The following is a 26436-nucleotide window of genomic DNA, read 5'->3' as shown; positions in this document are numbered from 1 at the left end:
TGTACAATGTCCAGAATACAGCAGACATACACTAGTTAGTCTCTAGTTAGTCACTAGCCTAGTTAGTACAAGTTATGTAATAAAAACCTACGTTTGAACTGTTTACTCTGTACACTGAAACCCCTCCTAGCTCTGGTCCATGGCAGTGGCCTCTCCGAGGCTCTGCTACACAGGGCTATTCAACTATATTCTTATAGGGGCCAAATTGCTTCTTATTTTTTGTCACATTCCCTTGTAATGTGTCCTGCGCAACCTGTGAGTATCATAGAGGGAAACAGGCACGTGCATGTTCCAGAGAGTGTAAGCTTTCAGGAATGGGGTCATAATAGCTTATAGCCAAAACAGTCAAATTCAACATGCCACATTGGCTTCAGAAAACCGCCAGAAACTGCTCCATTGGTACCTCTATTGTAGGTCCTGTTTGCCACAAAGAGTTTGATTCTATATTTACATTTTACATTTTTGTCATTTAGCAGACGCTCTTATCCAGAGCAACTTACAGTTAGTGAGTGCATACGTTATTTTTTTATTTTTCATACCGGCCCCCCGTGGGAATCGAACCCACAACCCTGGCGTTGCAAACGCCATGCTCTACCAACTGAGCTACATCCCTGCCGGCCACTCCCTCCCCTACCCTGGACGACGCTGGGCAAATTGTGCGCCGCCCCATATGTTCTCATCTACCTTTCCTGCCTGGCAAAGTACCAGTATTTTGTTTTGAATCTGAATTTAGAGAACTGAATTTGAAAACTGAATCTGAATGCATCTGAGAAGCTGAATATATTAACTTTGATAAACTTGGTACACAGACAATTAATGCAATAACTACCATATTGAAACTTAATATATAAATATTGCATTTTAATATTGAATTACGTTGAAATAAAATGTTACAACTAAATGCAATATTCATTAAATACTAATTCAATTTATTAATCCAATTATTCAATTTGTGCATTACAAATTCAAAAATATTTAATTCAAATGCAATATCTTAATACAGATAAAAAAATTATAGAATTCAAATACAATTTCTGTTGCACAGAAATCACTCCATAATCTAGCTGTTAACCTCCTTCATTGCTATGTAGATTGACCAATGACCAAAATGACCATATCTGTGACAGCAATAAATAAAGAATATGTGAGCAAATGGACCAATAAAGCAAGTATTGTATTCCATTGTATTGTAAATCCATTTATTAAAGGGATTTTGGCAATGAGCCCTTTATCTACTTCCCCAGAGTCAGATTAACTCGTGGATACAATTTTTACATCTCTGTGTCCAGTATGAAGGCAGTTAGAGGTAGTTTCGCGAGCCAATGCTAACTAGTGTTAGCGCAATGAAGCAATTGCGCTAGTGTTAGTTAGCAACTTCCTTCAAACTACATGCAGAGACATACAAAATGGTATCCACGAGTTCATCTGACTCTGGGGAAGTAGATAAAGGTCCTCATTGCCAAAATCCCAAAGTATCCCTTTAAATGATTAAAAAATGAAGTTAATTCAAGGATACCATAATATTTGAAAATATGTAACTAATGTAAGCCTAGACCTTGGTTACAGTTGTCGAGTTACTTCTCAGTTGTAGTTACATGGCTTTGGCCTGATTCCAATGTGTGCCTCTGCTCTGCTGCTAGAATCCTTGGTTGCTACATCCATTTTTGGATTTATAAATTAATGATAATATACCCATTGATTCTTGAAGAATATAACTTATAAATTCCCCATGAGCTTAGTTCAATTGTCGTAACCCATCAGAACCCAAAATAGAAGCTTGTTTTACTCCAATATTTGTAAACAACGTAAATGTAAACAAACACTGTATCACCTCAAAACATGATATCATGGATGGTAAATCCTTGCAACCATAGCTTTGTCTATGAATTTGAGAATGGTTCATCCCTAATTTGAGAATGGCTCATCTCTAAGCTTTTTACCAAAACAGAGGCGGGGTGTGCCGCTTTGTTATTGTTTCAACTGCACATTCTAGCTTTAAACTCTGAATTTACAATAATGGACTTCGGAGAACTCTAGGTACCTTGTTCCTCACTGACTGCAGAGTTACAGATTTTACAAACGTTTCTAGCTATACTGAACAAAATATAAACGCAACATGTCAAGTATTGGTCCCATGTTCCATGAGCTGAAATAAAAGATCCCAGAAATGTTCCATACACACAAAAAGCTTTACTATCAAATTTTGTGCACACATTTGTTTCCATCCCTGTTAGTGAGCATTTCTCCTTTGCCAACACGGTTAGTGAACACGGAACATTTCAAGAACTTTTAAAGTTTCTTCAAGTGCAGTCGCAAAAACCATCAAGCGCTATGATGAAGCTGGCTCTCATGAGGACCGCCACAGGAATGGAAGACCCAGAGTTACCTCTGCTTCAGAGGATAAGTTCATTAGAGTTACCAGCCTCAAATTGCAGCCCAAATAAATGCTTCACAGAGTTCAAGTATCAGACATCTCAACATCAACTGTTCAGAGGGGACTGCGTGAATCAGGCCTTCATGGTTGAATTGCTGCAAAGAAACCACTACTAAAGGACACCAATAAGAAGAAGAGACCTGCTTGGGCCAAGAAACATGAGCAATGGACATTAGACCGGTGGAAATTTGTCCTTTGGTCTGGAGTCAAAATTGGAGATTTTTGGTTCAAACCGCTGTGTCTTTGTGAGACGCGGTGTGGGTGAACGGATGATCTCCGCATGTGTATTTCCCACCGTAAAGCATGGAGGAGGAGGTGTTATGGTGCTTTGCTGGTGACACTGTCTGTGATTTATTTAGAATTCAAGGCACACTTAACCAGCATGGCTACAACAGCATTCTGCAGCAATACACCATTCCATCTGGTTTGGGCTCAGTGGGACTATCATTTGTTTTTCAACAGGACAATGACCCAACACACCTCCAGGCTGTGTAAGGGCTATTTTACCAAGAAGGAGAGTGATGGAGTGCTGCATTAGATGACCTGGCCTCCACAATCCTCCGACCTCAACCCAATTGAGATGGTTTGGGATGAGTCGGACGGCAGAGTGAAGGAAACGCAGCCAACAAGTGCTCAGCATATGTGGGAACTCCTTCAAGACTGTTGGAAAAGTATTCCAGGTGAAGCTGGTTGAGAGAATGCCAAGAGTGTGCAAAGCTGTCAAAGGCAAAGGGTGGCTATTTGAAGTTATATATAAAATATATTCTGATTTGTTTAAGACTTTTTTGGTTACTACATGATTTCATATTTGTTATTTCATAGTTTTGATGTCTTCACTATTATTCTACAATGTAAAAAATAGTAAAAATAAAGAAAGACCCTTGAATGAGTAGGTGTGTCTGACATAGTTGATGTGTACCTATGATGAAAATTACAGGCCTCTCTCATCTTTTTAAGTGGGAGAACTTGCACAATTGGTGGTTGACTAAATACTTTTTTTCCCCACTGTATGTATATATATATATATATATATATATATATATATATATATATATATATATATATATATATATATATATATATATATATATATATATATATGCAGACATCATTTAAAACATATTAGTGAAAAAAAACTATGTTTAAGCTTTACAGGATAGTTTCCTTATAAACATACTTGTTATCTTCTGTTCAAAGAGGAATTTAGCATTAAACTCTTTACTTTTAGTGTACTCTTAACCATAGAGCCATGGGTCTAGGTATCAGGCTGGAAGGCGTTATTGGACTGTCCTCTCCTGGGGCTGGGGGGCAGTGGTCTGCTGCCTGCAGCTTTGGTTCTCCTCTTGGTAGATGATGATTCTGGGGCATCAGGGTCAGAGGATGTGGCTGGTGGTGGCGATGACGGAGCTTTCAACTTCTTCACTAACGTTATTTTCTTCTTCACTCTTTTAGATAAACAGAAAACAGCCCAAAATGTGAAAGTGATTGAACAATTACTAAAAACCATTTTACGCTCTTTTATGTATTCAACCTTAATTATCTAGAATAACGTATAATCTATTATGTATCTAGTGTAACATACTAAGCTATAACTTGTTTCTAGTAAGTTCATTTTCTTCCCATTTACTCACTATGTGGTTAGAAGATGAGTGTACACAATACATTTAAACATCAGGATGATATCAGAAGGACTGCTGTGACTGTTATGAGGACTGTTGCTGTGAGGAAGAGGACTGTTGCTGTGAGGAAGAGGACTGCTGGTGGCAGCAGGCTGCTCAGGGTCTGTGTCCAGCTCAGAGATTAACTTGAGTTTCCCAGAAACAACGGCAGCGGACACCTGTGAGTGGAGGGAAATAAGAAGAGGGAGGACAAGAAAATGATTCGTCCAGTAACCTTTGTTCCCTGAAGGAGAGGAACGAGACAACACACATAACTGAGGACTGTATCAGTGGAGGGGATGTCTGGGTAAATTATTTTAAAAAGAATCACCTTGCTCCATCTGCTCCATCTGTAGCTCAATTGGTAGTGCATGGCGCTTGTAACACCAGGGTAGTGGGTTCGATCCCCGGGACCACCCATACGTAAAAATGTATGCGCACATGACTATAAGTCGCTTTGGATAAAAGCGTCTGCTAAATGGCATATTATTATATTATTAACCAAGAGACACTTTAGCTACATCACAAAACGATCGCTGAAACAGAACCCCACTGTCTCCTTACCTTGGTAGGTGTCAACCTCTCATCTGATTGGTCAGTCCGTTCAGACAGGGTAGACTGATTGGTCAGTCCATTCAGACAGAGGGACTGATTGGTCAGTCCGTTCAGACAGAGGGACTGATTGGTCAGTCCGTTCAGACAGAGGGACTGATTGGTCAGTCCGTTCAGACAGAGGGACTGATTGGTCAGTCCGTTCAGACAGAGGGCCTGATTGGTCAGTCCATTCAGACAGAGGGCCTGATTGGTCAGTCCATTCAGACAGGGTATACTGTGCCTCAAGGGCCTGAGACAGCTCCTCGTTGTAATCCCCTGGGACAGACGAGGGACATAGCTCAGCCTCAGACAACACATCTATACTGACTTTACTTTATAGACACATGGCTTCTTTTCCATGTAGAAAAGTGGTCCAGTGTGTCTTAGTTGTTAAGAGTATTAGAGCTCTGTTACCCGACCCGAGCCCGACAGGCCCAGACACTATACACTGGGTTAGGGCCGGGTAGGGCACGTTTTTTTCATCAATAACTAGGGTACGGGCAGGGCATCACTTATTTGATCACTACCATTTTGAAGCTGAGCCATTTGCGCGTGCTCTGCTGCGCAGTACAGTCATATCGGACTAAGATCATGACATGGTGTCAGGTGTTTCAACCTCGTCAAATATAAAACAGGAGAGATTATTTCACAGAAAATAATACCGTTCCTTGAGTTTAGCGTGACGAAAAGTTGCTAACAGCTCACTGCCTGTCTCATGTCTCTTCATTGACCAGAGCAGCCAAAGCGGAGCCGTTGCTATGGATACTGCGCATGCAGAGCGAGCTGCGTGCAGGGAGCAGAGGACAGAGAGGAGAAGCTAATGGATTTACTACTGGAGGAAGTTATTTCTGTTTCGGGCAGGGCGTGGCCTTAAATTTGGCAATCTGGCCTGAGTAGGAACTGAACGTCGCGGGCATGGGTAGGAACTGAACGTCGCGGGCATAGGTAGGAACTGAACGTCGCGGGCATGGGTAGGAACTGAACGTCGCGGGCATGGCTTCTAAAGCATGCAGGGCTCTAAAGAGTATGCCACTAGCAACAGCAAGGTGGGTTTGTGGGTTTCCCATAGGAATTATATACACAAGCGCTCAATAAAACGTATGCAATCACTGTACTGTAAGTTGCTTTGGATAAAAGTGTCTGCTGAGTGCATATTATATTAATGTGGAACAGATATAACACTCTACTTACGCTCGTCCGTAACATAGGTAGCTGGGAAGTATCCCTGCTGTCCGTTAGCCAGCCGGCCAAACCACCAGTTGTCATTGTCTTTGTAGAGCACACGGATGACATCACCACTCTGTGCCGTTAACTCATCTGCCCGGTTAGCACTGTAGTCGTACAAAGACACAACCTGACAGAGAGAGAACAATTTCAAAGGATTTAAGAATTATTGACCATGGTGGTAAAATAACAGATTATGTTAAATTGTCATATTAGATTTTTGGGTACAGTATGTTCTTATATAAAAACATAATCTGCTTCCACTCTAATGGCTGTAGACAGACGATCAGACAAGCTCTGAGGGAAGAAAGGGAACTTTTATAAACTTCAATTACATATTAAACTTCCTGCATTACTGTCTCTTTCAAATAGATAAATAAATATTCAGTTCACAAGACTACAATGAAGTTACCCAATAAAATACACATAAAAGGAAGCAAAAAGAGAAGCAGAAATGGCTGCCAAATATAACATTATAATGGTGCCTTACCGTCTGTAGCCTGAGAGATGGAGCTCTTCCTAGACGCTCGCCCACTGGGCTGAAACCACCTGCAAACACACAGAAGAAAAAGTCATACCATATTAATATATTACATCCAAGATAAAACTCAAAGCATACATAAATCGTAGAGGTGTGAACACCTACGGCTACAGACACAGGTGAAGACGAGGAGAGGCCTGTCTTGGTCTTTATGTACAGTGTACAAGCTGCTCTGTAAGGTCTAGTGAGTCTGGAAATGTTCCATTTGGTTAAATATTTCCCTTGTTGTTGGAATGTCTGGCCAAAGCTCTCATTCTGCAAGAATGGGTCTTAAGCTCATTTGGGTAAACTGACCCTAATTCTTACAAATTATTGACGACACAGTAGTTGACAGAGCTGCTTAGATTCATAGACCTGTAGCAGTACAATCTGTGTCCTCCCCTTCATCTGCAATGACAGGGAAACACTTGGCAGTTTACATTTACATTTACATTTTAGTCATTTAGCAGACGCTCTTATCCAGAGCGACTTACAGTTAGTGAATACATTATTATTATTTTTTATTTTATTTTTTTTATACTGGCCCCCCGTGGGAATTGAACCCACAACCCTGGTGTTGCAAACACCATGCTCTATCAACTGAGCTACATCCCTGCCGGCCATTCCCTTCCCTACCCTGGACGACGCTGGGCCAATTGTGTGCCGCCCATGAGTCTCCCGGTCGCGGCCGGCTGCGACAGAGCCTGGATTTGAACCAGGACCACTGCGCCACTCAGTTGAAAACAATATGGTGGAAGCTCCTCTTTAGGCTGGCTTCTACCTGGTCAGTACTTTCAGATCAAGGATCAGTGCAATGGAGGCCAAGAGGTGAGGAGTGGACAGATCTTTTTAGAGAAAGGGCCTGTCTGGAGCCACTCACGGTTCTGGGAGGTGAGGGTTGACTGGGGGATGAACTGAGCTCCAAGGGAACCAGACAGCTGCAGTTTGGAATGTGGTGGCAGGAGGGACGGAGGAGGCAGGAACGAGTTCAGGTCCATCTGGAAGAATAAAAATAAGAATAATTTATTGTCCATTATTACAGGGAAACTTAACCCATTCATGTCCTTGTAATATATTTCATCAAAATGCTCCGCTGAACAAATTCTGTTTGGTGTAAATACATGAAATGTGGTGTCAACATACACTACATAACCAAAAGTATGCTCATCAAACATCTCATTCCAAAATCCCTTTGCTGCTATAACAGCCTCCACTCTTCTGGGAGGCTTTCTCCTAGAGGTTAGAACATTGCTGCGGAGACTTGCTTCCATTCAGCCACAAGAGCATTAGTGAGTTGGATGTTGGGCGATTAGGCCTGGCTCGTAGTCTGCGTTCCAATTCATCCCAAAGGTGTTCGATGGGGTTGAGGTCAGGGCTCTGTGCAGGCCAGTCAAGTTCTTCCACACCGGAAGCATATAGTATTGTTATCTGACCTGACACCAAATATGCCAAATACAGTGGGGAGAACAAGTATTTGATACACTGCCGATTTACCAGGTTTTCCTACTTACAAAGCATGTAGAGGTCTGTAATTTTTATCATAGGTACACTTCAACTGTGAGAGATGGAATCTAAAACAAAAATCCAGAAAATCACATTGTATGATTTTTAAGTAATTAATTTGCATTTTATTGCATGACATAAGTATTTGATACATCAGAAAAGCAGAACTTAATATTTGGTACAGAAACCTTTGTTTGCAATTACAGAGATCATACGTTTCCTGTAGGTCTTGACCAGGTTTGCACACACTGCAGCAGGGATTTTGGCCCACTCCACCATACAGACCTTCTCCAGATCCTTCAGGTTTCGGGGCAGTCGCTGGGCAATATGGACTTTCAGCTCCCTCAAAAGATTTTCTATTGGGTTCAGGTCTGGAGACTGGCTAGGCCACTCCAGGACCTTGAGATGCTTCTTACGGAGCCACTCCTTAGTTGCCCTGGCTGTGTGTTTCGGGTCGTTGTCATGCTGGAAGGCCCAGCCCCGACCCATCTCCAATGCTCTTACTGAGGGAAGGAGGTTGTTGGCTCGCGATACATGGCCCCATCCATCCTCCCCTCAATGCGGTGCAGTCGTCCTGTCCCCTTTGCAGAAAAGCATCCCCAAAGAATGATGTTTTCACCTCCATGCTTCACGGTTGGGATGGTGTTCTTGGGGTTGTACTCATCCTTCTTCTTCCTCCAAACACGGCGAGTGGATTTTAGACCAAAAAGCTCTATTTTTGTCTCATCAGACCACATGACCTTCTCCCATTCCTCCTCTGGATCATCCAGATGGTCATTGGCAAACTTCAGACGGGCCTGGACATGCGCTGGCTTGAGCAGGGGGACCTTGCGTGCGCTGCAGGACTTAAATCCATGACGGCGTAGTGTGTTACTAATGGTTGTCTTTGAGACTGTGGTCCCAGCTCTCTTCAGGTCATTGACCAGGTCCTGCCGTGTAGTTCTCGGCTGATCCCTCACCTTCCTCATGATCATTGATGCCCCACAAGGTGAGATCTTGCATGGAGCCCCAGACCGAGGGTGATTGACCGTCATCTTGAACTTCTTCCATTTTCTAATAATTGCGCCAACAGTTGTTGCTTTCTCACCAAGCTGCTTGCCTATTGTCCTGTAGCCCATCCCAGCCTTGTGCAGGTCTACAATTTTATCCCTGATGTCCTTACACAGCTCTCTGGTCTTGGCCATTGTGGAGAGGTTGGAGTCTGTTTGATTGAGTGTGTGGACAGGTGTCTTTTATACAGGTAACGAGTTCAAACAGGTGCAGTTCATACAGGTAATGAGTGGAGAACAGGAGGGCTTCTTAAAGAAAAACTAACAGGTCTGTGAGAGCCGGAATTCTTACTGGTTGGTAGGTGATCAAATACTTATGTCATGCAATAAAAAGCAAATTAATTACTTAAAAATCATACAATGTGATTTTCTGGATTTTTGTTTTAGATTCCGTCTCTCACAATTGAAGTGTACCTATGATAAAAATTACAGACCTCTACATGCTTTGTAAGTAGGAAAACCTGCAAAATCGGCAGTGTATCAAATACTTGTTATCCTCACTGTATATGATTCAACTCATTATCGTTTGTGAACTTCAGCTGTTTCTATATCATACTATAATTAGTCTTTAGACACATGGGGTTACAGTGTTTTACACATTTCATGAATCAAGTCCTGTGAATACATGTTCAAATTATCAGATCTTAATAATTTTGGTATATAGATTGTCGGGACCAACATATACAGTCCCAGTCAAAAGGTTGGACACACCTACTCATTCCAGGGTTTTTCTTTATTTTTACTGTTTTCTACATTGTAGAATAATAGTGAAGGCATCAAAACTATGAAATAAGACATATGGAATCATGTAGTAACCAAAAAAAGTGTTAAACAAATCAAAATATATTTTGTATTTGAGATTCTTCAAATAGCCACCCCTTGCCTTGATGACAGCTTTGCACACTCTTGGCATTCTCTCAACCAGTTTCACCTGGAATGCTTTTCCAACAGTCTTGAAGGAGTTCCCACATATGCTGAGCACTTGTTGGCTGCTTTTCCTTCACTCTGCGGTCTGACTCATCCCAAACCATCTCAATTGGGTTGAGGTCGGGGGATTGTGGAGGCCAGGTCATCTGATGCAGCACTCCATCACTCTTCTTCTTGGTAAAATGGCCCTTACACAGCCTGGAGGTGTTTTGGGTCATTGTCCTGTTGAAAAACAAATGATAGTCCCACGAAGCCCAAACCAGATGGGATGACGTATCGCTGCAGAATGCTGTGGTAGCCATGCTGGTTAAGTGTGCCTTGAATTCTAAATAAATTACAGACAGTGTCACCAGCAAAGCACCCCCACACCATCACACCTCCTCCTCCATGCTTTACGGTGGGAAATACAAACGAGGAGATCATCCGTTCACCCACACCGCATCTCACAAAGTCACCGCGGTTGGAACCAAAAATCTCAAATTTGGACTCCAGAGCAAAGGACACATTTCCACCGGTCTAATGTCCATTGCTCATGTTTCTTGGCCCAAGCAAGTCTCTTCTTATTGGTGTCCTTTAGTAGTGGTTTCTTCGCAGCAATTCAACCATGAAGGCCTGATTCACGCAGTCTCCTCTGAACAGTTGATGTTGAGATGTGTCTGTTACTTGAACTCTGAAGCATTTATTTGGGCTGCAGTTTCTGAGGCTGGTAACTCTAATGAACTTATCCTCTGCAGCAGAGGTAACTCTGTTCTTCCATTCCTGTGGTGGTTCTCATGAGAGCCAGTTTCCTCATAGCGCTTGATGGTGTTTGCGACTGCACTTGAAGAAACTTTCAAAGTTCTTGAAATGTTCCGTATTGACTGACCTTCATGTCTTAAAGTAATGATGGACTGTTTCTCTTTGCTTATTTGAGCTGTTCTTGCCATAATATGGACTTGGTCTTTTACCAAATAGGGCTATCATCTGTATACCCCCCCTACCTTGTCACAACACAACTGATTGGCTCAAACGCATTAAGAAGGAAAGAAATTCCACAAATTAACTTTTAAGAAGGCACACCTGTTAATTGAAATGCATTCCAGGTGACTATCTCATGAAGCTGGTTGAGAGAATGCCAAGAGTGTGCAAAGATGTCATCAAGGCAAAGGGTGGCTATTTGAAGAATCTCAAATATAAAATATATTTTGATTTGTTAAACACTTTTTTGGTTACTACATGATTCCATACGTGTTATTTCATAGTTTTGATGCCTTCACTATTATTCTACAATGTAAAAAATTGTAAAAATAAAGAACAACCCTTGAATGAGTATGTGTGTCCAAACCGTTGACTGGACTGGTATATATATATATATATATACACTGCTCAAAAAAATAAAGGGAACACTTAAACAACACAATGTAACTCCAAGTCAATCACACTTCTGTGAAATCAAACTGTCCACTTAGGAAGCAACACTGATTGACAATACATTTCACATGCTGTTGTGCAAATGGAATAGACAACAGGTGGAAATTATAGGCAATTAGCAAGACACCCCCAATAAAGAAGTGGTTCTGCAGGTGGTGACCACAGACCACTTCTCAGTTCCTATGCTTTCTGGCTGATGTTTTGGTCACTTTTGAATGCTGGCGGTGCTTTCACTCTAGTGGTAGCATGAGACGGAGTCTACAACCCAGGGTTTGCTGTGTCTGTCAGCGTAGTGTCCAGAGCATGGAGGCGCTACCAGGAGACAGGCCAGTACATCAGGAGACGTGGAGGAGGCCGTAGGAGGGCAACAACCCAGCAGCAGGACCGCTACCTCCGCCATTGTGCAAGGAGGAGCAGGAGGAGCACTGCCAGAGCCCTGCAAAATGACCTCCAGCAGGCCACAAATGTGCATGTGTCTGCTCAAACGGTCAGAAACATACTCCATGAGGGTGGTATGAGGGCCCGACGTCCACTGGTGGGGGTTGTGCTTACAGCCCAACACCGTGCAGGACGTTTGGCATTTGCCAGAGAACACCAAGATTGGCAAATTCGCCACTGGTGCCCTGTGCTCTTCACAGATTAAAGCAGGTTCACACTGAGCACATGTGACAGACGTGACAGAGTCTGGAGACGCCGTGGAGAACGTTCTGCTGCCCGCAACATCCTCCAGCATGACCAGTTTGGCGGTGGGTCAGTCATGGTGTGGGGTGGCATTTCTTTGGGGGGCCGCACAGCCCTCCATGTGCTCGCCAGAGGTAGCCTGACTGCCATTAGGTACCGAGATGAGATCCTCAGACCCCTTGTGAGACCATATGCTGGTGCGGTTGGCCCTGGGTTCCTCCTAATGCAAGACAATGCTAGACCTCATGTGGCTGGAGTGTGTCAGCAGTTCCTGCAAGAGGAAGGCATTGATGCTATGGACTGGCCCGCCTGTTCCCCAGACCTGAATCCAATTGAGCACATCTGGGACATCATGTCTCGCTCCATCCACCAACGCCACGTTGCACCACAGACTGTCCAGGAGTTGGCAGATGCTTTAGTCCAGGTCTGGGAGGAGATCCCTCAGGAGACCATCCGCCACCTCATCAGGAGCATGCCCAGGCGTTGTAGGGAGGTCATACAGGCACGTGGAGGCCACACACACTACTGAGCCTCATTTTGACTTGTTTTAAGGACATTACATCAAAGTTGGATCAGCCTGTAGTGTGGTTTTCCACTTTAATTTTGAGGGTGACTCCAAATCCAGACCTCCATGGGTTGATACATTTGATTTCCATTGATAATTTTTGTGTGATTTTGTTGTCAGCACATTCAACTATGTAAAAAAAAAAGTATTTAATAAGATTATTTCATTCATTCAGATCTAGGATGTGTTGTTTAAGTGTTCCCTTTATTTTTTTTAGCAGTGTATATTGTAAAGTGGTTGTCCCACTGGCTATCATAAGGTGAATGCACCAATTTGTAAGTCGCTCTGGATAAGAGCGTCTGCTAAATGACGAAAATGTAAATGTAAATGTAAAGAGGAGTGGGAGGCCCCGGTGCACAACTGAGCAAGAGGACAAATACATTAAAGTATCTAGTTTGAAAAACAGACGCCTCACAGGTCCTCAACTGGCAGCTTCATTAAATAGTACCCGCAAAACACCAGTCTCAACATCAACAGTGAAGAGGCGACTCCGGGATGCTGACCTTCTAGGCAGAGTTGCAAAGAAAAAGCCATATCTCAGACTGGCCAATAAAAATAAAAGATTAAGATGGGCAAAAGAACACAGACACTGGACGGAGGAAGATTGGAAAAAAGTGTTATGGACAGACTAATCGAAGTTTGAGTTGTTCGGATCACAAAGAAGAACATTTGTGAGACGCAGACCAACTGAAAAGATGCTGGAGGAGTGCTTAATGCTATCTGTCAAGCATGGTGGAGGCAATGTGATGGTCTGGGGGTGCTTTGGTGGTGGTAACGTGGAAGATTTGTACAGGGTAAAAGGGATCTTGAAGAAGGAAGGCTATCACTCCATTTTGCATTCGCCATGCCATACCCTGTGGACGGTGCTTGATTGGAGCCAATTTCCTCCTACAACAGGACAATGACCCAAAGCACAGCTCCAAACTATGCAAGAACTATTTAGGGAAGAAGCAGTCAGCTGGTATTCTGTCTATAATGGAGTGGCCAGCACAGTCACCGGATCTCAACCCTATTGAGCTGTTGTGGGAGTAGCTTGACCGTATGGTACGTAAGAAGTGCCCATCAAGCCAATCCAACTTGTGGGAGGTGCTTCAGGAAGCATGGGGTGAAATCTCTTCAGATTACCTCAACAAATTGACAACTACAATGCCAAAGGTCTGCAAGGCTGTAATTGCTGCAAATGGAGGATTCTTTGACGAAAGCAAAGTTTGAAGGACACAATTATTATTTATATTAAAAATTATTATTTCTAACCTTGTCAATGACTACATTTCCAATGCATTTAGCTATATTTCCTATTCAAACTAATTTCATGTATGTTTTCATGGAAAACAAGGACATTTCTAAGTGACCCCAAACTTTTTAACGGTAGTGTACATGAAATGAGTTTGAATAAGTGTTACTAAATGTTATTATCATGTTATTCTCCTTTCAAGTAAAGCAGAGTAGTTGTACTTCCCTGTCTTTGTACAACAGTATCACACTAACTAATGTTATTGAAGATAGCAAAAACAACATCACACCAACTTTACAAGAACAGCATAGCCACATTATTCCTAACAGTTCATAATGCAGGTTGTATGACCAGGTGAATGTTTTCTCTTTTCACCCACCTTGTTTAATTTTCTTCTTCTTTTTGCCTTTGGATTTTAAAGATTCTACTCTGTCTTCCTCTTGGTGGCTCTTCTCCTTGGACCTCATCCTCTCAGTGATGTCCTCGGACTGGCTATTCTGCAGATCTTCTACCATACTGTTAAGCGAAACAGAATAGATTATCATCTTTATTTTCCATGGTATTAGTTTAAACTTTCAAGTTTCAAGTTTTAATGTCACATGCACAAGTACAGTGAAATGCCTTTCTTGCAAACTCAAAACCCAACAATGCAATAGCAGGTCATTTAGGCCTATAACCTGGTCCCAGATATGTTTGTGCTGTATAGCCACCTCCTATGGACATCGTCATGCCAAGGGTTGACCATAAGGGTTGACCATAAGGGTTGACCATAAGGGTTGACCATAAGGGTTGCCAAGATAGCACAAACATATCCGGGACCAGGCTAGGTCCTCTACAGCAGGGGTTCTCAAAGTAGTACTTTATTTGTTACATAATATATTTTTTATGAATATTACTAGTAACAACAGATTCAACACATTTTGGCCAAGGGATCCATGGAATAGGTTTAGAGTGTGTGATACAATAAAATGTAATATTATTAATCTACAATTAAGATGTTCTTAACCCTGGGCAACATGGGCCAGGGATGCTCACAGGGATATTGGTATCCACAGTACTCCACCAATTGTCAATTTTTCAACTCAAATTGAAATTAGCTTGAAAACTGCTAAATTTTCATTCTGATGCCAAGAGGAGTTCCTTCCCAGGGCCTGAGACTTGGTTCCATGCACTGCTGACGTCATAGTAAAACTCCTTGTATGCAATTTTTTATCTCACTGGAGTTGTGTTCTGATGATGAGGGGGGGGGGTCACTGATGAATTTGCTATCACAAAAGTTGTCCCCGGACCCAAAGAGTTTGAGAAGCCCTCCTTTACCGCTTCCTTACAGGTTCATGCAAACCTCACTAGAGTTCTGAAAGTTCATCCTGTAAGACTTCTACACAGCTCATCTCTCCCTCTCAGATCCAACGACGACCTCAGCTTCTTCTACACACCTCATCTCCTCTCCAGATCCAACGACCACCTCATCTCCCTCTCCAGATCCAACGACCACCTCATCTCCCTCTCCAGATCCAACGACCACCTCATCTCCCTCTCCAGATCCAACGACCACCTCATCTCCCTCTCCAGATCCAACGACCACCTCAGCTTCTTCTACACACCTCATCTCCCTCTCCAGATCCAACGACGACCTCAGCTTCTTCTTCTTCTTCGCACCTTCATTGTTTAATGCTACTACTTCCAGAGGGGCAGCGTTGGTCTTGTCCGTTGTTGTCTTCTTGTGTACAGTCTTCTTCACGGTAGCCCTCTCCTCTTCCTGTGCCATCTGCAGCTGATACTCATGGAGTAACTCATCCTCAGCTTCCACTGCAGCCCCACTCTGGTCCCCAGACACCTCCTCCTCTCCTCTTTTACTCTTCCCTTTATTACCCTTTCTCCTATGTATATTCCCAGGTCTTCCGACTCCAAAGAGGCCTTGGATTTGGGTGTTTTGGCATTTCCAGCAGTATTGTCAGTCTGGTCGATCTGAATGATAGAACTGTCCTCCTGCTGCACTGAGGCCACACCCTTTTACTCTTCCTCTTTCCTTTGATTGGTTGCTCCTGGTTGGTTGCTCCTGGTTCGATGCTCCTCCTCCTCGTCCTGGTTCCCGTTGTTGTTTGTTGACCTTCTCTGCTACCTCCCTCTCCCTGCGCTTGTTCTTGGTGAAACGAGGGCTGCCCTGGTCGGGGTCATAAGTGTTCTGGAGGATAGTCTCATCGTCGTCCTCTGTGTCTTTCACGAGGTCAAGGTTTTGTATCAAAGTCTGGAGCTGAAAGATAAGAGTGGGGATGCAAAGGTGAGAGAGACATTTATGTGCATGGAAGTTAATTCACAGGTACCAGCACAACAAATATTGTAGACTACAACATTATCCAATTTAAAGGGATTTCAGCCCCAAGCCTTCTTGATCTGACCTATTCCAACGTGCCTCTCTGCTCTGGCTGAGCCGGACTCTCCTTCTCTGATGAAGACTCGTCAAATGTGGCCCTGGTTTTAGCTCGGGCTTCACTTTCACCTGGATAAAAAAATATATAGTCTGTTACTATGTTTCCTTTATTCATAATCGATTGAGTTATTAACCTAGCTTCGTACCCACAATACAATCAATGTTTGGCAAAGACTGGGATTGTGTGTATTCACCTGCTGGCATTCTGAAGTGACACTCATTCTGCTTGCAAAAGACCCAATGGAGATTTTCCTCCTGAAAAATGTAAGGCAGCAGATTAATCAGATACATGCATGTGGTAGTTAACGTACTGTAATAAGTTAGCTAGCTAATTAGCTAACAGGGTACAATACAATGTTATTGGTCTGACTGCAAGCAACAGACGTTTTCTAACTTTGTATTTGAACAGTCTGCAAGCTAGCTTACCTAGCCAGTCCATCTTGACCACATAGGTTAGGCCTACTCAACTGATGAAAGACAAAACATAGCTAGCTAGCTAGTTATTTGCTTTGCAAAAAGCTGTAGCTAGCCGGCTGGCTAGCTGACCGTTACAGTATAGCTAGCTGCTAACGTTAGCTAATGCTAGCTACAAGGGTCACCACAATGATGCCAAGCTTTACAGTGTCTTAAAATATTGTTTATTTAGGTGAATTGACATGCAAACTAACATCGACAACATGGTAAACATACAATTTACCACCATATGTGAGTAAACGACAATGATTGTGGCCACCCACCGGTTCGGTTCGGTTCGGTTCGGTTCCGTTGCGTTGCGTTGCGTTGCGTTGGTTGTTGTTGTTGTTGTTGTTGTTGTTGTTGTTCTTCTCCTTCTCCTTCTCCTTCTTCTTCTTCTTCTTCTTCTTCTTCTTGTTCTTGTTCTTGTGCTTGTTCTTCTTCTTCTGTAGGTTTTATGGCGGACTACGTCCAAACGTTATATTGCCGCCCCAACTGGAGGGTTAGAGAAGGAAAAAAGTATTGTGGATGACGTTTCAGTTATGGTCTTTGATTTGATTTCACTTTTTTTTTTTTTATGTGTACATTGTAACTTTTTTTCAGATATAATGTTTCCCTGGAGTTTACATTTTAAAATGTATCCAAGACATTGCACATATGTTTTTTGTTTTGTTGTAATATTATTTTATTTTTTTACAATAGACAGAAACATACATAAACAAAAACAATAGACAACTTAACATTTACATACAAACATTTCAACAAAAATTGCACATATGTTTTCATCAGCCATTATTACCCATATCTGAATATACTCTACTTTTGGATAGCAATTAATTAATAGCCAAACTTATATGCATTTATATTTTATGTATTCATACGTTTGTATTTCAAGGAATGTTGAATCATATTTCGTTGTATATACACGCTCAGAATGACACAAAGGAACATGCGGTCCAGTGGGCGAGAACAATTATGTCACGTGGCGTCTTAAACTCTCCATTCACATTACAGGTAATGCTTTGACGCTGTCAGGCAGGTGCATGTCTTTCTTTGTTCTACCAGAGACACACAAAAGATGGCTTGCGAATAAACTACTACTTGAGCACTGCTACTAGAATTCAACGAATAAGTAACATATCCTATTTAAAATTTATTTTAACAATATGTATGTTTTACTGTAGTGAAGGTTGATATCACTTTGCTTTGGAGATGGCCACTGGAATATGTGAAAAGTGTGCACAACTGCTGAAGGACTTCGTTGTTTATGTGAAGAGATTGTCATCTGAATTTGTACAGAAGATAACGGATTGTACAAAGGACCTGTCAAGATGCAGCTGTCTGCGGAAGAAGAGAGCAACTTCTGCATCCTATATCTCAGAGCAGCACGAGAGACAGGCTGCTCATGCACTACTGAACCACCTGGACACAGGTATTGGTATTCTAAATGGATGTGTAGTTGTGCACACTAGTCTAATCAAAGTTTTAACTCCACTGCTCAATCCAATATTGTATTGTCTACAGGCATTAAATACATAGCATCAAGAAGTCATGGGTCAGCATTCATTTATTACACATCAGTCAAACACACCTCATTCAGTGTACTGTTTAAGGGTAATTCTAAGTAGCTGATTGTGTCATGTTTTATTTGAGACAGATGGTTATTATAAAGCTTGCTATACCATTGTAATATTCTACTGTTTTGTCGCGGCTGTGCAGTACAGGTCTCCCATCAGTTTATCAATGCTGTTGTAGTGATATGCTTTGTGACAGTTGTGACCAGTATTATGAAAATGTCTGACCAAATGTTTTCCATGAGGGCAGGAAGATAAAAATGGATTCCCCCTGTTACATGGAGGCAGCCAATAGGTCTGTAGGCAGAAATATATCCTGTACAGCCTATAACTACCTTTAGAGAGTTGAAAATAAGGGATATGATTGGTGACATGATTGCCTCTCATCCTGTCTTGTTGCAGTGGATTATCCTCTACCTGTTGCTCTCCTGGAGCCATACACAACCCTACTGCTCTCTAATGATCTGGAGGTACAGAGGATCACCACTCGGTCTCTGGTTCATCTGCTAGTGAAGAACAAAGGTATGTACACACAGACACACACACATGCACACGCACTGTCTCAAGGTCTAACACTGTACTATTGTCTTCCAGTGAGTAAGGAGCAGGTGATTGAGACAGGGTTGCTGATGCCCCTACTAGAGATGCTCCAGTCTGGGGACCCCACTGTCCAGTGTAACTCCTGTCAATGTGTTGCCTCACTGGCCTCCTCAGGTTGGTGGACTAGTGTTTACGTTTGATTTGATTTGAACTATAATGATCCCCAGAGGAAAATTAGATGTCACTGGCTGAGAGGTTACAACACCACTACACACGTCAACATTACAACATTAGTGCAACAAAGTGCTGGTGCTATTGTCAATGCATTTCATGTTTACAATCGATAGGATCAGGTTTCTCTAAATTTGCTTTCTCTGCAAACTGATCTACTCTCAGATAAGAAACTAAGCACAACATGTATGATATCCCTGCTGAAAGATGATCACGGCTTCATTCTGGCTGGTTAATGAAAGGTGAAAGGCATGGCACATATGTGGGACGTCGTGTTCCATTTGTTCTGTCAACATTCTATTCCAACCCAACATTATTTTCTAACTCAACATTCTTTTCTAACTCAACATTCTTTTCTAACTCAACATTCTATTCTAACCCAACATGACTCTGTTGTCCAAACTAGACATGACATTTAATCTGTTTTTTTGTTTGTTATTGCCTCACATTTATTTAGACTCAAACCGGGAAGCTATCGTGTCAGCTGATGGGGTGATTCCACTACTGGTTTCAGCCAAGTCTTACGATCCTCGAGTCCAACAGAATGCAGTCTGGGCCCTTTTAAACCTCACACAGTCTGGTACGTCTGCACAGAACTATGTCCACCAGTGCATAATGTACTTTACACCATGTACTATGCACACATCTCAGGTTGCTGCCACATTCTGGGTTGTTGCTGTGTGGATATGAACACAATGGGTGGTGTTCAAATGACACATTAGCTGGTTTGTTGACATTTCAAAACAAGTGACGCGTGTCAATGTTAACCATAGAGATCAATCAAGAATAGATGGATAGATTTATTCATGTGGTCCCAACATTAATTCATAACCCTCATAACTAATTCCTAGACAAACTGTACGTCTCCATATCTGGCCATTCTTTTGTCTGCCTTCTTTTACCTTTCCATTAATCTTGCATTACATTAGCCTTCATTGCTGTACTTCTTTCTAGAGAGGACGATGAGAGTGTTATGTCAAGAAGGAGCCATTCCTGTACTGGCACTTCTGTTGCAGTCCTCCAACTATGAGGTCCAGGTAAAACATCCACTGTCACTGTCACTGTCTCCTGCCCTCTAGCCAAATATTGCTGCTTTTAAACCACATCAAAGTATCTATGTGCTGCAGTTTTTTAGTATTTATGTATTTATTTAAAACCGTTATAGCATGATGACCAATCGTGTACTTTTTTTGTCCCAGTGGTCTTCAGTCTGAACTTCTATTATGCTCTGAACTAAACTGATATTCTGTCTGTATTTTAGTTCTACAGCTGCTCTGCCCTGAGCAATATAGCCACTGTCCCGGACCATCATCCAAAGATGTTGGGCATTGGAGACCGTTTTCTGTTGAAGTCTCTACTGACACTCATGTCCTCATCAGTGCAGAAGGTAATGGCTGGTCTTAAAGGGATACTTCAAGATTTTGGCATTCAGGCCCTGTATCTACTTACCCAGAGTCAGATTAACTCGTGGATACCATTTATATGTCTCTGTGTCCAGTATGAAGGAAGTTAGAGGTCGTTTCACGAGCCAATGCTAACTAGAGTTAGCACAATGACTGGAAGTCTATGGATATCTACTAGCATGTCCAACAGATGTTACACTCTTTCACAGTGAAATGTTTTCTTACTCAACCTCAGCCCAAATGTTTTATATTTTATTTACAGAATGCATCCCAAGCTTGCAGATGCCTCCAAATCCTTTCAGGGAATGGTAATTATAACGTTTAGCCGCAGAACACACTCTGTTTAACATTTTAGGCACGTATTCAACCCAGATTGTACAGAGCCTTGTGGATTGGATGCAGTGTTGTGCTTTGTTTTGTAGTTGTGACCCAGGAGCAGCTGATGCACTTGGACTGTGTGTTGCCTCTGAAGGCCCTGCTGTGTTCCCCTACTCCCCCTCTGACAGAGTCTGCCATAGCTCTACTGTCTGGCCTAGCCACACACCAACCCAATAGAGTAAGACTTTTAAAACTAGATGTTGATTTGTTGCAGCAGTAGCCTCAAGGTGGTAGGAAGTAAGAGGTGGACTAGTAACTGGAGGGTTGTTGGTTCAAATTCCAGGTTTGACATATCTGACAGGATTCGATCTATTGTATAATGATGATAATGGTGGTGATTACAACCGATGTGTTAGCAATCAGTAGTCCTTGTGTTTCCCTCTAGGAGGGCCTGGTGAGTGAGGGCCTGGTTCAGGTGATAGGGCAGCTGCTCCTCTGTCACAGATCCAGCTCCATCATCAACCACAGTGTTGTTATCATCACCAACCTGAGCAGCACCAGCGAGGGACAGCAGGTAATAACAGCTGCCATGTCACTCACTCATTCACTCACTAGAATATGAGGCGCTGTTCCAATGTCCATATTATGTAGAATGCATGTCCATAACATTGCTTCATTCTCACTGGTCTGCTAGTATGGACATTGGAATGTAGATGTGGTTTCCATCTATATGTTCAGTCACATGTTAACTTTTAGCATCCCTAGAATGGTCCTTTTTAAGATGATTATCCAGACTCTGACCTGGTCATGTGATGTCATTGTAAAAACATCATATGAATGCAGTGATTATTGGAAGCCATATTAAATGAATTTTCATTCATATGGACATGTGATGATCAAGCCTTCTTGTGTTGTCTGCAGGCTGTTATGGACAGTGAGTGTTTAACCGGACTTCTCAAGGCCCTTGTGTCCAGTGTGACCTCAGAGGAGACCGTTCTGTGCGTCACTTCCTGTTTACATCACCTGACAAGCTGGGGTGAGAATACAATTCATAAGCCAGTTTAATTTATCTTATGTCACCTCACCTCTATTACAACTTTTGTCTTCCCTTTTCAGACTTACTTCAATCTCATTTGGCCACAAAGATTACTCCTGAACATGTTTCAAGTCTGGTGAAGTTCTCTGCACAAATGGACAATCCAGAGTTGTCCTATAGGTCTGCTTCCATCATCAGCAAACTAAAGATGAACGGTAATATGCATGTATTTTGTTTGTTGTCTAGTCCCTTTATTTTATCTGTGACTAGCACAAAGATTGATAGTGTAATACTATCAATAATACATATATTTTCTCTTAAATGCTATACTGTGTCTGTATAAGCAAGATTGTTCCATATGTGCTCATACAGATGTAAGTTCTTGATTTGATCACTCTTTTGTTGCTGGAAATGAAGATGAGCTTTGTGATGTACATAAATTCCCTGAAAACCCACACTTACACATGGTTATATTAACAGTATTGCACTTTTCATGTAATTGCTAAAAGCCTAACCACCGATCAAGTAACATTATGGACTAAGCATTCAAATCCTGTTGCTGCAGGATTATATTGCTTTGACAATATAGGTCACATTAAGATCCTACATCTGTACATGCATTTTTCTTGTTGCTCATATACAGTGAGGGAAAAAAGTATTTGATCCCCTGCTGATTTTGTACATTTGCCCACTGACAAAGACATGATCAGTCTATAATTTTAATGGTAGGTTTATTTTAACAGTGAGAGACAGAATAACAACCAAAAAATCCAGAAAAACGCATGTAAGAAATGTTATAAATTGATTTGCATTTTAATGAGGGAAATAAGTATTTGACCCCTCTGCAAAACATGACTTAGTACTTGGTGGCAAAACCCTTGTTGGCAATCACAGAGGTCAGACGTTTCTTGTAGTTGGCCACCAGGTTTGCACACATCTCAGGAGGGATTTTGTTCCACTCCTCTTTGCAGATCTTCTCCAAGTCATTAAGGTTTCGAGGCTGACGTTTGGCAACTCGAACCTTCAGCTCCCTCCACAGATTTTCTATGGGTTTAAGGTCTGGAGACTGGCTAGGCCACTCCAGGACCTTAATGTGCTTCTTCTTGAGCCACTCCTTTGTTGCCTTGGCCGTGTGTTTTGGGTCATTGTCATGCTGGAATACCCATCCACGACCCATTTTCAATGCCCTGGCTGCAGGAAGGAGGTTCTCACCCAAGATTTGACGGTACATGGTCCCGTCCATCGTCCCTTTGATGCGGTGAAGTTGTCCTGTCCCCTTAGCAGAAAAACACCCCCAAAGCATAATGTTTCCACCTCCATGTTTGACGGTGGCGATGGTGTTCTTGGGGTCATAGGCAGCATTCCTCCTCCTCCAAACACGGCGAGTTGAGTTGATGCCAAAGAGCTCCATTTTGGTCTCATCTGACCACAACACTTTCACCCAGTTCTCCTCTGAATCATTCAGATGTTCATTGGCAAACTTCAGACGGGCCTGTATATGTGCTTTCTTGAGCAGGGGGACCTTGCGGGTGCTACAGGATTTCAGTCCTTCACGGCGTAGTGTGTTACCAATTGTTTTCTTGGTGACTATGGTCCCAGCTGCCTTGAGATCATTGACAAGATCCTCCCGTGTAGTTCTGTGCTGATTCCTCACCGTTCTCATGATCATTGCATCTCCACGAGGTGAGATCTTGCATGGAGCCCCAGGCCGAGGGAGATTGACAGTTCTTTTGTGTTTCTTCCATTTGCGAATAATCGCACCAACTGTTGTCACCTTCTCACCAAGCTGCTTGGCGATGGTCTTGTAGCCCATTCCAGCCTTGTGTAGGTCTACAATCTTGTCCCTGACATCCTTGGAGAGCTCTTTGGTCTTGGCCATGGTGGAGAGTTTGGAATCTGATTGATTGATTGCTTCTGTGGACAGGTGTCTTTTATACAGGTAACAAGCTGAGATTAGGAGCACTCCCTTTAAGAGTGTGCTCCTAATCTTAGCTCATTACCTGTATAAAAGACACCTGGGAGCCAGAAATCTTTCTGATTGAGAGGGGGTCAAATACTTATTTCCCTCATTAAAATGCAAATCAATTTATAACATTTTTGACATGCGTTTTTCTGTTGTTATTCTGTCTCTCACTGTTCAAATAAACCTACCATTAAAATTATAGACTGATAATTTCTTTGTCAGTGGGCAAACGTACAAAATCAGCAGGGGATCAAATACTTTTTTCCCTCACTGTATCATACAGACCATGTCATCCAACTACTGAAACCACACTATGCTGCCATCTCTGAATATATCCTGATGTACCTCAAGAACCAGGAAGTGAGATTCCAACAGCTGAGTATTGTTACTCTATGCAACCTCAAGAAAGGTTGGTCCTGGTTTTGTAACAACACTTTTACCAGTCATGCTGTCTATGCCTAAAATAACACATTTCTGTGCTTAATGTCAATAACACTACTTTCTAGTTATTTTGTCCTGAGAAACGTAATAAACTGAAGTGCATTAACGTAAGGGCAGGTACATGAAGTTATAGTCAACGGCTTGTTGTTGTGTTATGCAATGTAATGCTATGTTATGCTATGCTATGTCATGTTATTCTTCAGACGGAGAGTTTTCAGTGGTGATGAGTGGTGGTGTGCTGGAGGAGCAGCTGAAGAGGGTGCATGCACAGACTGAGCAGACCAGGCAGTTACTGCAGATGATTCAGATACCTCCATCCTCCTGACCTGTCCACTGGGGCCCTCTCTGTCTCAGGACACAGACTGACACCTCTCTGTCTCAGGACACGGACTGACACCTCTCTGTCTCAGGACACAGACTGACACCTCTCTGTCTCAGGACACAGACTGACACCTCTCTGTCTCAGGACACGGACTGACACCTCTCTGTCTCAGGACACAGACTGACACCTCTCTGTCTCAGGACACAGACTGACACCTCTCTGTCTCAGGACACAGACTGACACCTCTCTGCTTCAGGACACGGACTGACACCTCTCTGTCTCAGGACACAGACTGACACCTCTCTGTCTCAGGACACGGACTGACACCTCTCTGTCTCAGGACACAGACTGACACCTCTCTGTCTCAGGACACGGACTGACACCTCTCTGTCTCAGGACACGGACTGACACTTCTCTGTCTCAGGACACATACTGACACCTCTCTGTCTCAGGACACAGACTGACACTTCTCTGTCTCAGGACACGGACTGACACTTCTCTGTCTCAGGACACAGACTGACACCTCTCTGTCTCAGGACACAGACTGACACCTCTCTGTCTCAGGACACAGACTGACACCTCTCTGCTTCAGGACACAGACTGACGCCTCTCTGTCTCAGGACACAGACTGACGCCTCTCTGTCTCAGGACACAGACTGACACCTCTCTGCTTCAGGACACAGACTGAGATGTGGGACATGCATATCACTGTTTGAACTGACTTGCTATTATCTTTGAACCTGACAATGATTCTTGCTACTGTGTCATGATTATGTTTGTAATGATATTGAGGTGTTTTATTTTCTGAGTGATTAAACTGTTGTGTTCTAAGCGTTTACATCCATATTGCACTTGTGAACAGGGGGAAAAGAGGTGTATTATATTTTCACATTTTTATACAGATTCAATGCTTTTACAGTTGACAAACCATTATTTAACGCCACATTCAGGTGCTAGTCGGAACTAGGAAACTCGTTCATTTTAGACTTGCTTACTGGTTGTAGTTATACACATGCCGCGTTCAACCAGTTAACAAGTTGGACATTTCAGAGTTTCCTAGTGCATTCGGAAAGTACTCAGACCCCTTTACCTTTTCCACATTTTGTTACGTTACAGCCTTATGCTAAAATTGATTAAAAAAAATAATAATCCTCATCAATCTACACACAATACCCCATAATGACAAAGCAAAAACAGTTTTTTAGAAATGTTTGCAATTGTATTAAAATAAAAAAAACTGAAATATAACATTTACGTAAGTATTCAGACCCTTTACTCAGTACTTTGTTGAAGCACCTTTGGCAGTGATTACAGCCTTGAGTCTTCTTGAGTATGACGCTATAAGCTTGGCACACCTGTATTTGGGGAGTTTCTCCCATTCTTCTCTGCAGATCCTCTCAAGCTCTGTCAGGTTGGATGGGGAGCGTCGCTGCACAGCTATTTTCAGGTCTTTCCAGAGATGTTCGATCAGGTTCAAGTCCGGGCTCTGGCTGGGCCACCCAAGGACATTCAGAGACTTGTCCCGAAGCCACTCCTGCGTTGTCTTGGCTGTGTGCTTAGGGTCTTTGTCCTGTTGGAAGGTGAACCTTTGCTCAGTCTGAGGTCCTGAGCGCTCTGGAGCAGGTTTTCATCAAGGATCTCTCTGTACTTTGCTCTGTTCATCTTTCCCCCGATCCTGACTAATCTCACAGTCCCTGCCGCTGAAAAACATCCCCACAGCATGATGCTGCCACCCCCATGCTTCACCGTAGGGATGGTGCCAGGTTTCCTCCAGACGTGACGCTTGGCATTCAGGCCAAAGAGTTCAATCTTGATTCCATCAGACCAGAGAATCTTGTTTCTCGGAGCTGGTTGTCCTTCTGGAAGGTTCTCCCATCTCCACAGAGGGACTCTGGAGCTCTGTCACAGTGACCATCGGGTTCTTG

General features: G+C 42.7%; 2 protein-coding genes across 2 annotated transcripts; one reads left to right on the top strand and one right to left on the bottom strand.

The window, feature by feature from the left end:
• Positions 1-4890: 4890 nt before the first annotated feature.
• LOC311102566 (uncharacterized protein) lies at positions 4891-17131 on the bottom strand. The gene is made up of 9 exons (XM_084143947.1): positions 16968-17131; positions 16425-16485; positions 16199-16299; positions 15236-16053; positions 14179-14315; positions 7311-7428; positions 6401-6459; positions 5878-6040; positions 4891-4962 (listed from the first exon to the last, which is right to left on the bottom strand). The coding sequence occupies exons 4-8, from the start codon at positions 15565-15567 to the stop codon at positions 6012-6014; spliced, it is 675 nt and encodes a 224-aa protein (XP_084000073.1). The 5' UTR covers positions 15568-16053; positions 16199-16299; positions 16425-16485; positions 16968-17131; the 3' UTR covers positions 4891-4962; positions 5878-6011.
• Positions 17132-17895: 764 nt separating this feature from the next.
• Positions 17896-24514, top strand: LOC311102735 (uncharacterized protein; the record flags this gene model as incomplete). The annotated part of the gene is made up of 13 exons (XM_084144110.1): positions 17896-18115; positions 18660-18779; positions 18852-18971; positions 19486-19608; positions 19983-20065; positions 20290-20415; positions 20694-20739; positions 20854-20987; positions 21195-21323; positions 21671-21785; positions 21866-22000; positions 24032-24157; positions 24393-24514. The coding sequence occupies 13 exons, from the start codon at positions 17896-17898 to the stop codon at positions 24512-24514; spliced, it is 1599 nt and encodes a 532-aa protein (XP_084000236.1).
• Between the last annotated feature and the right edge of the window lie 1922 nt (positions 24515-26436).

The sequence above is a fragment of the Coregonus lavaretus genome (genome assembly GCF_964263955.1).
Source record: "Coregonus lavaretus genome assembly, chromosome: 27".
In the NCBI taxonomy this organism is placed as follows: Eukaryota; Metazoa; Chordata; class Actinopteri; order Salmoniformes; family Salmonidae; genus Coregonus; species Coregonus lavaretus.
This window is presented reverse-complemented; position numbering and strand designations above follow the sequence as displayed.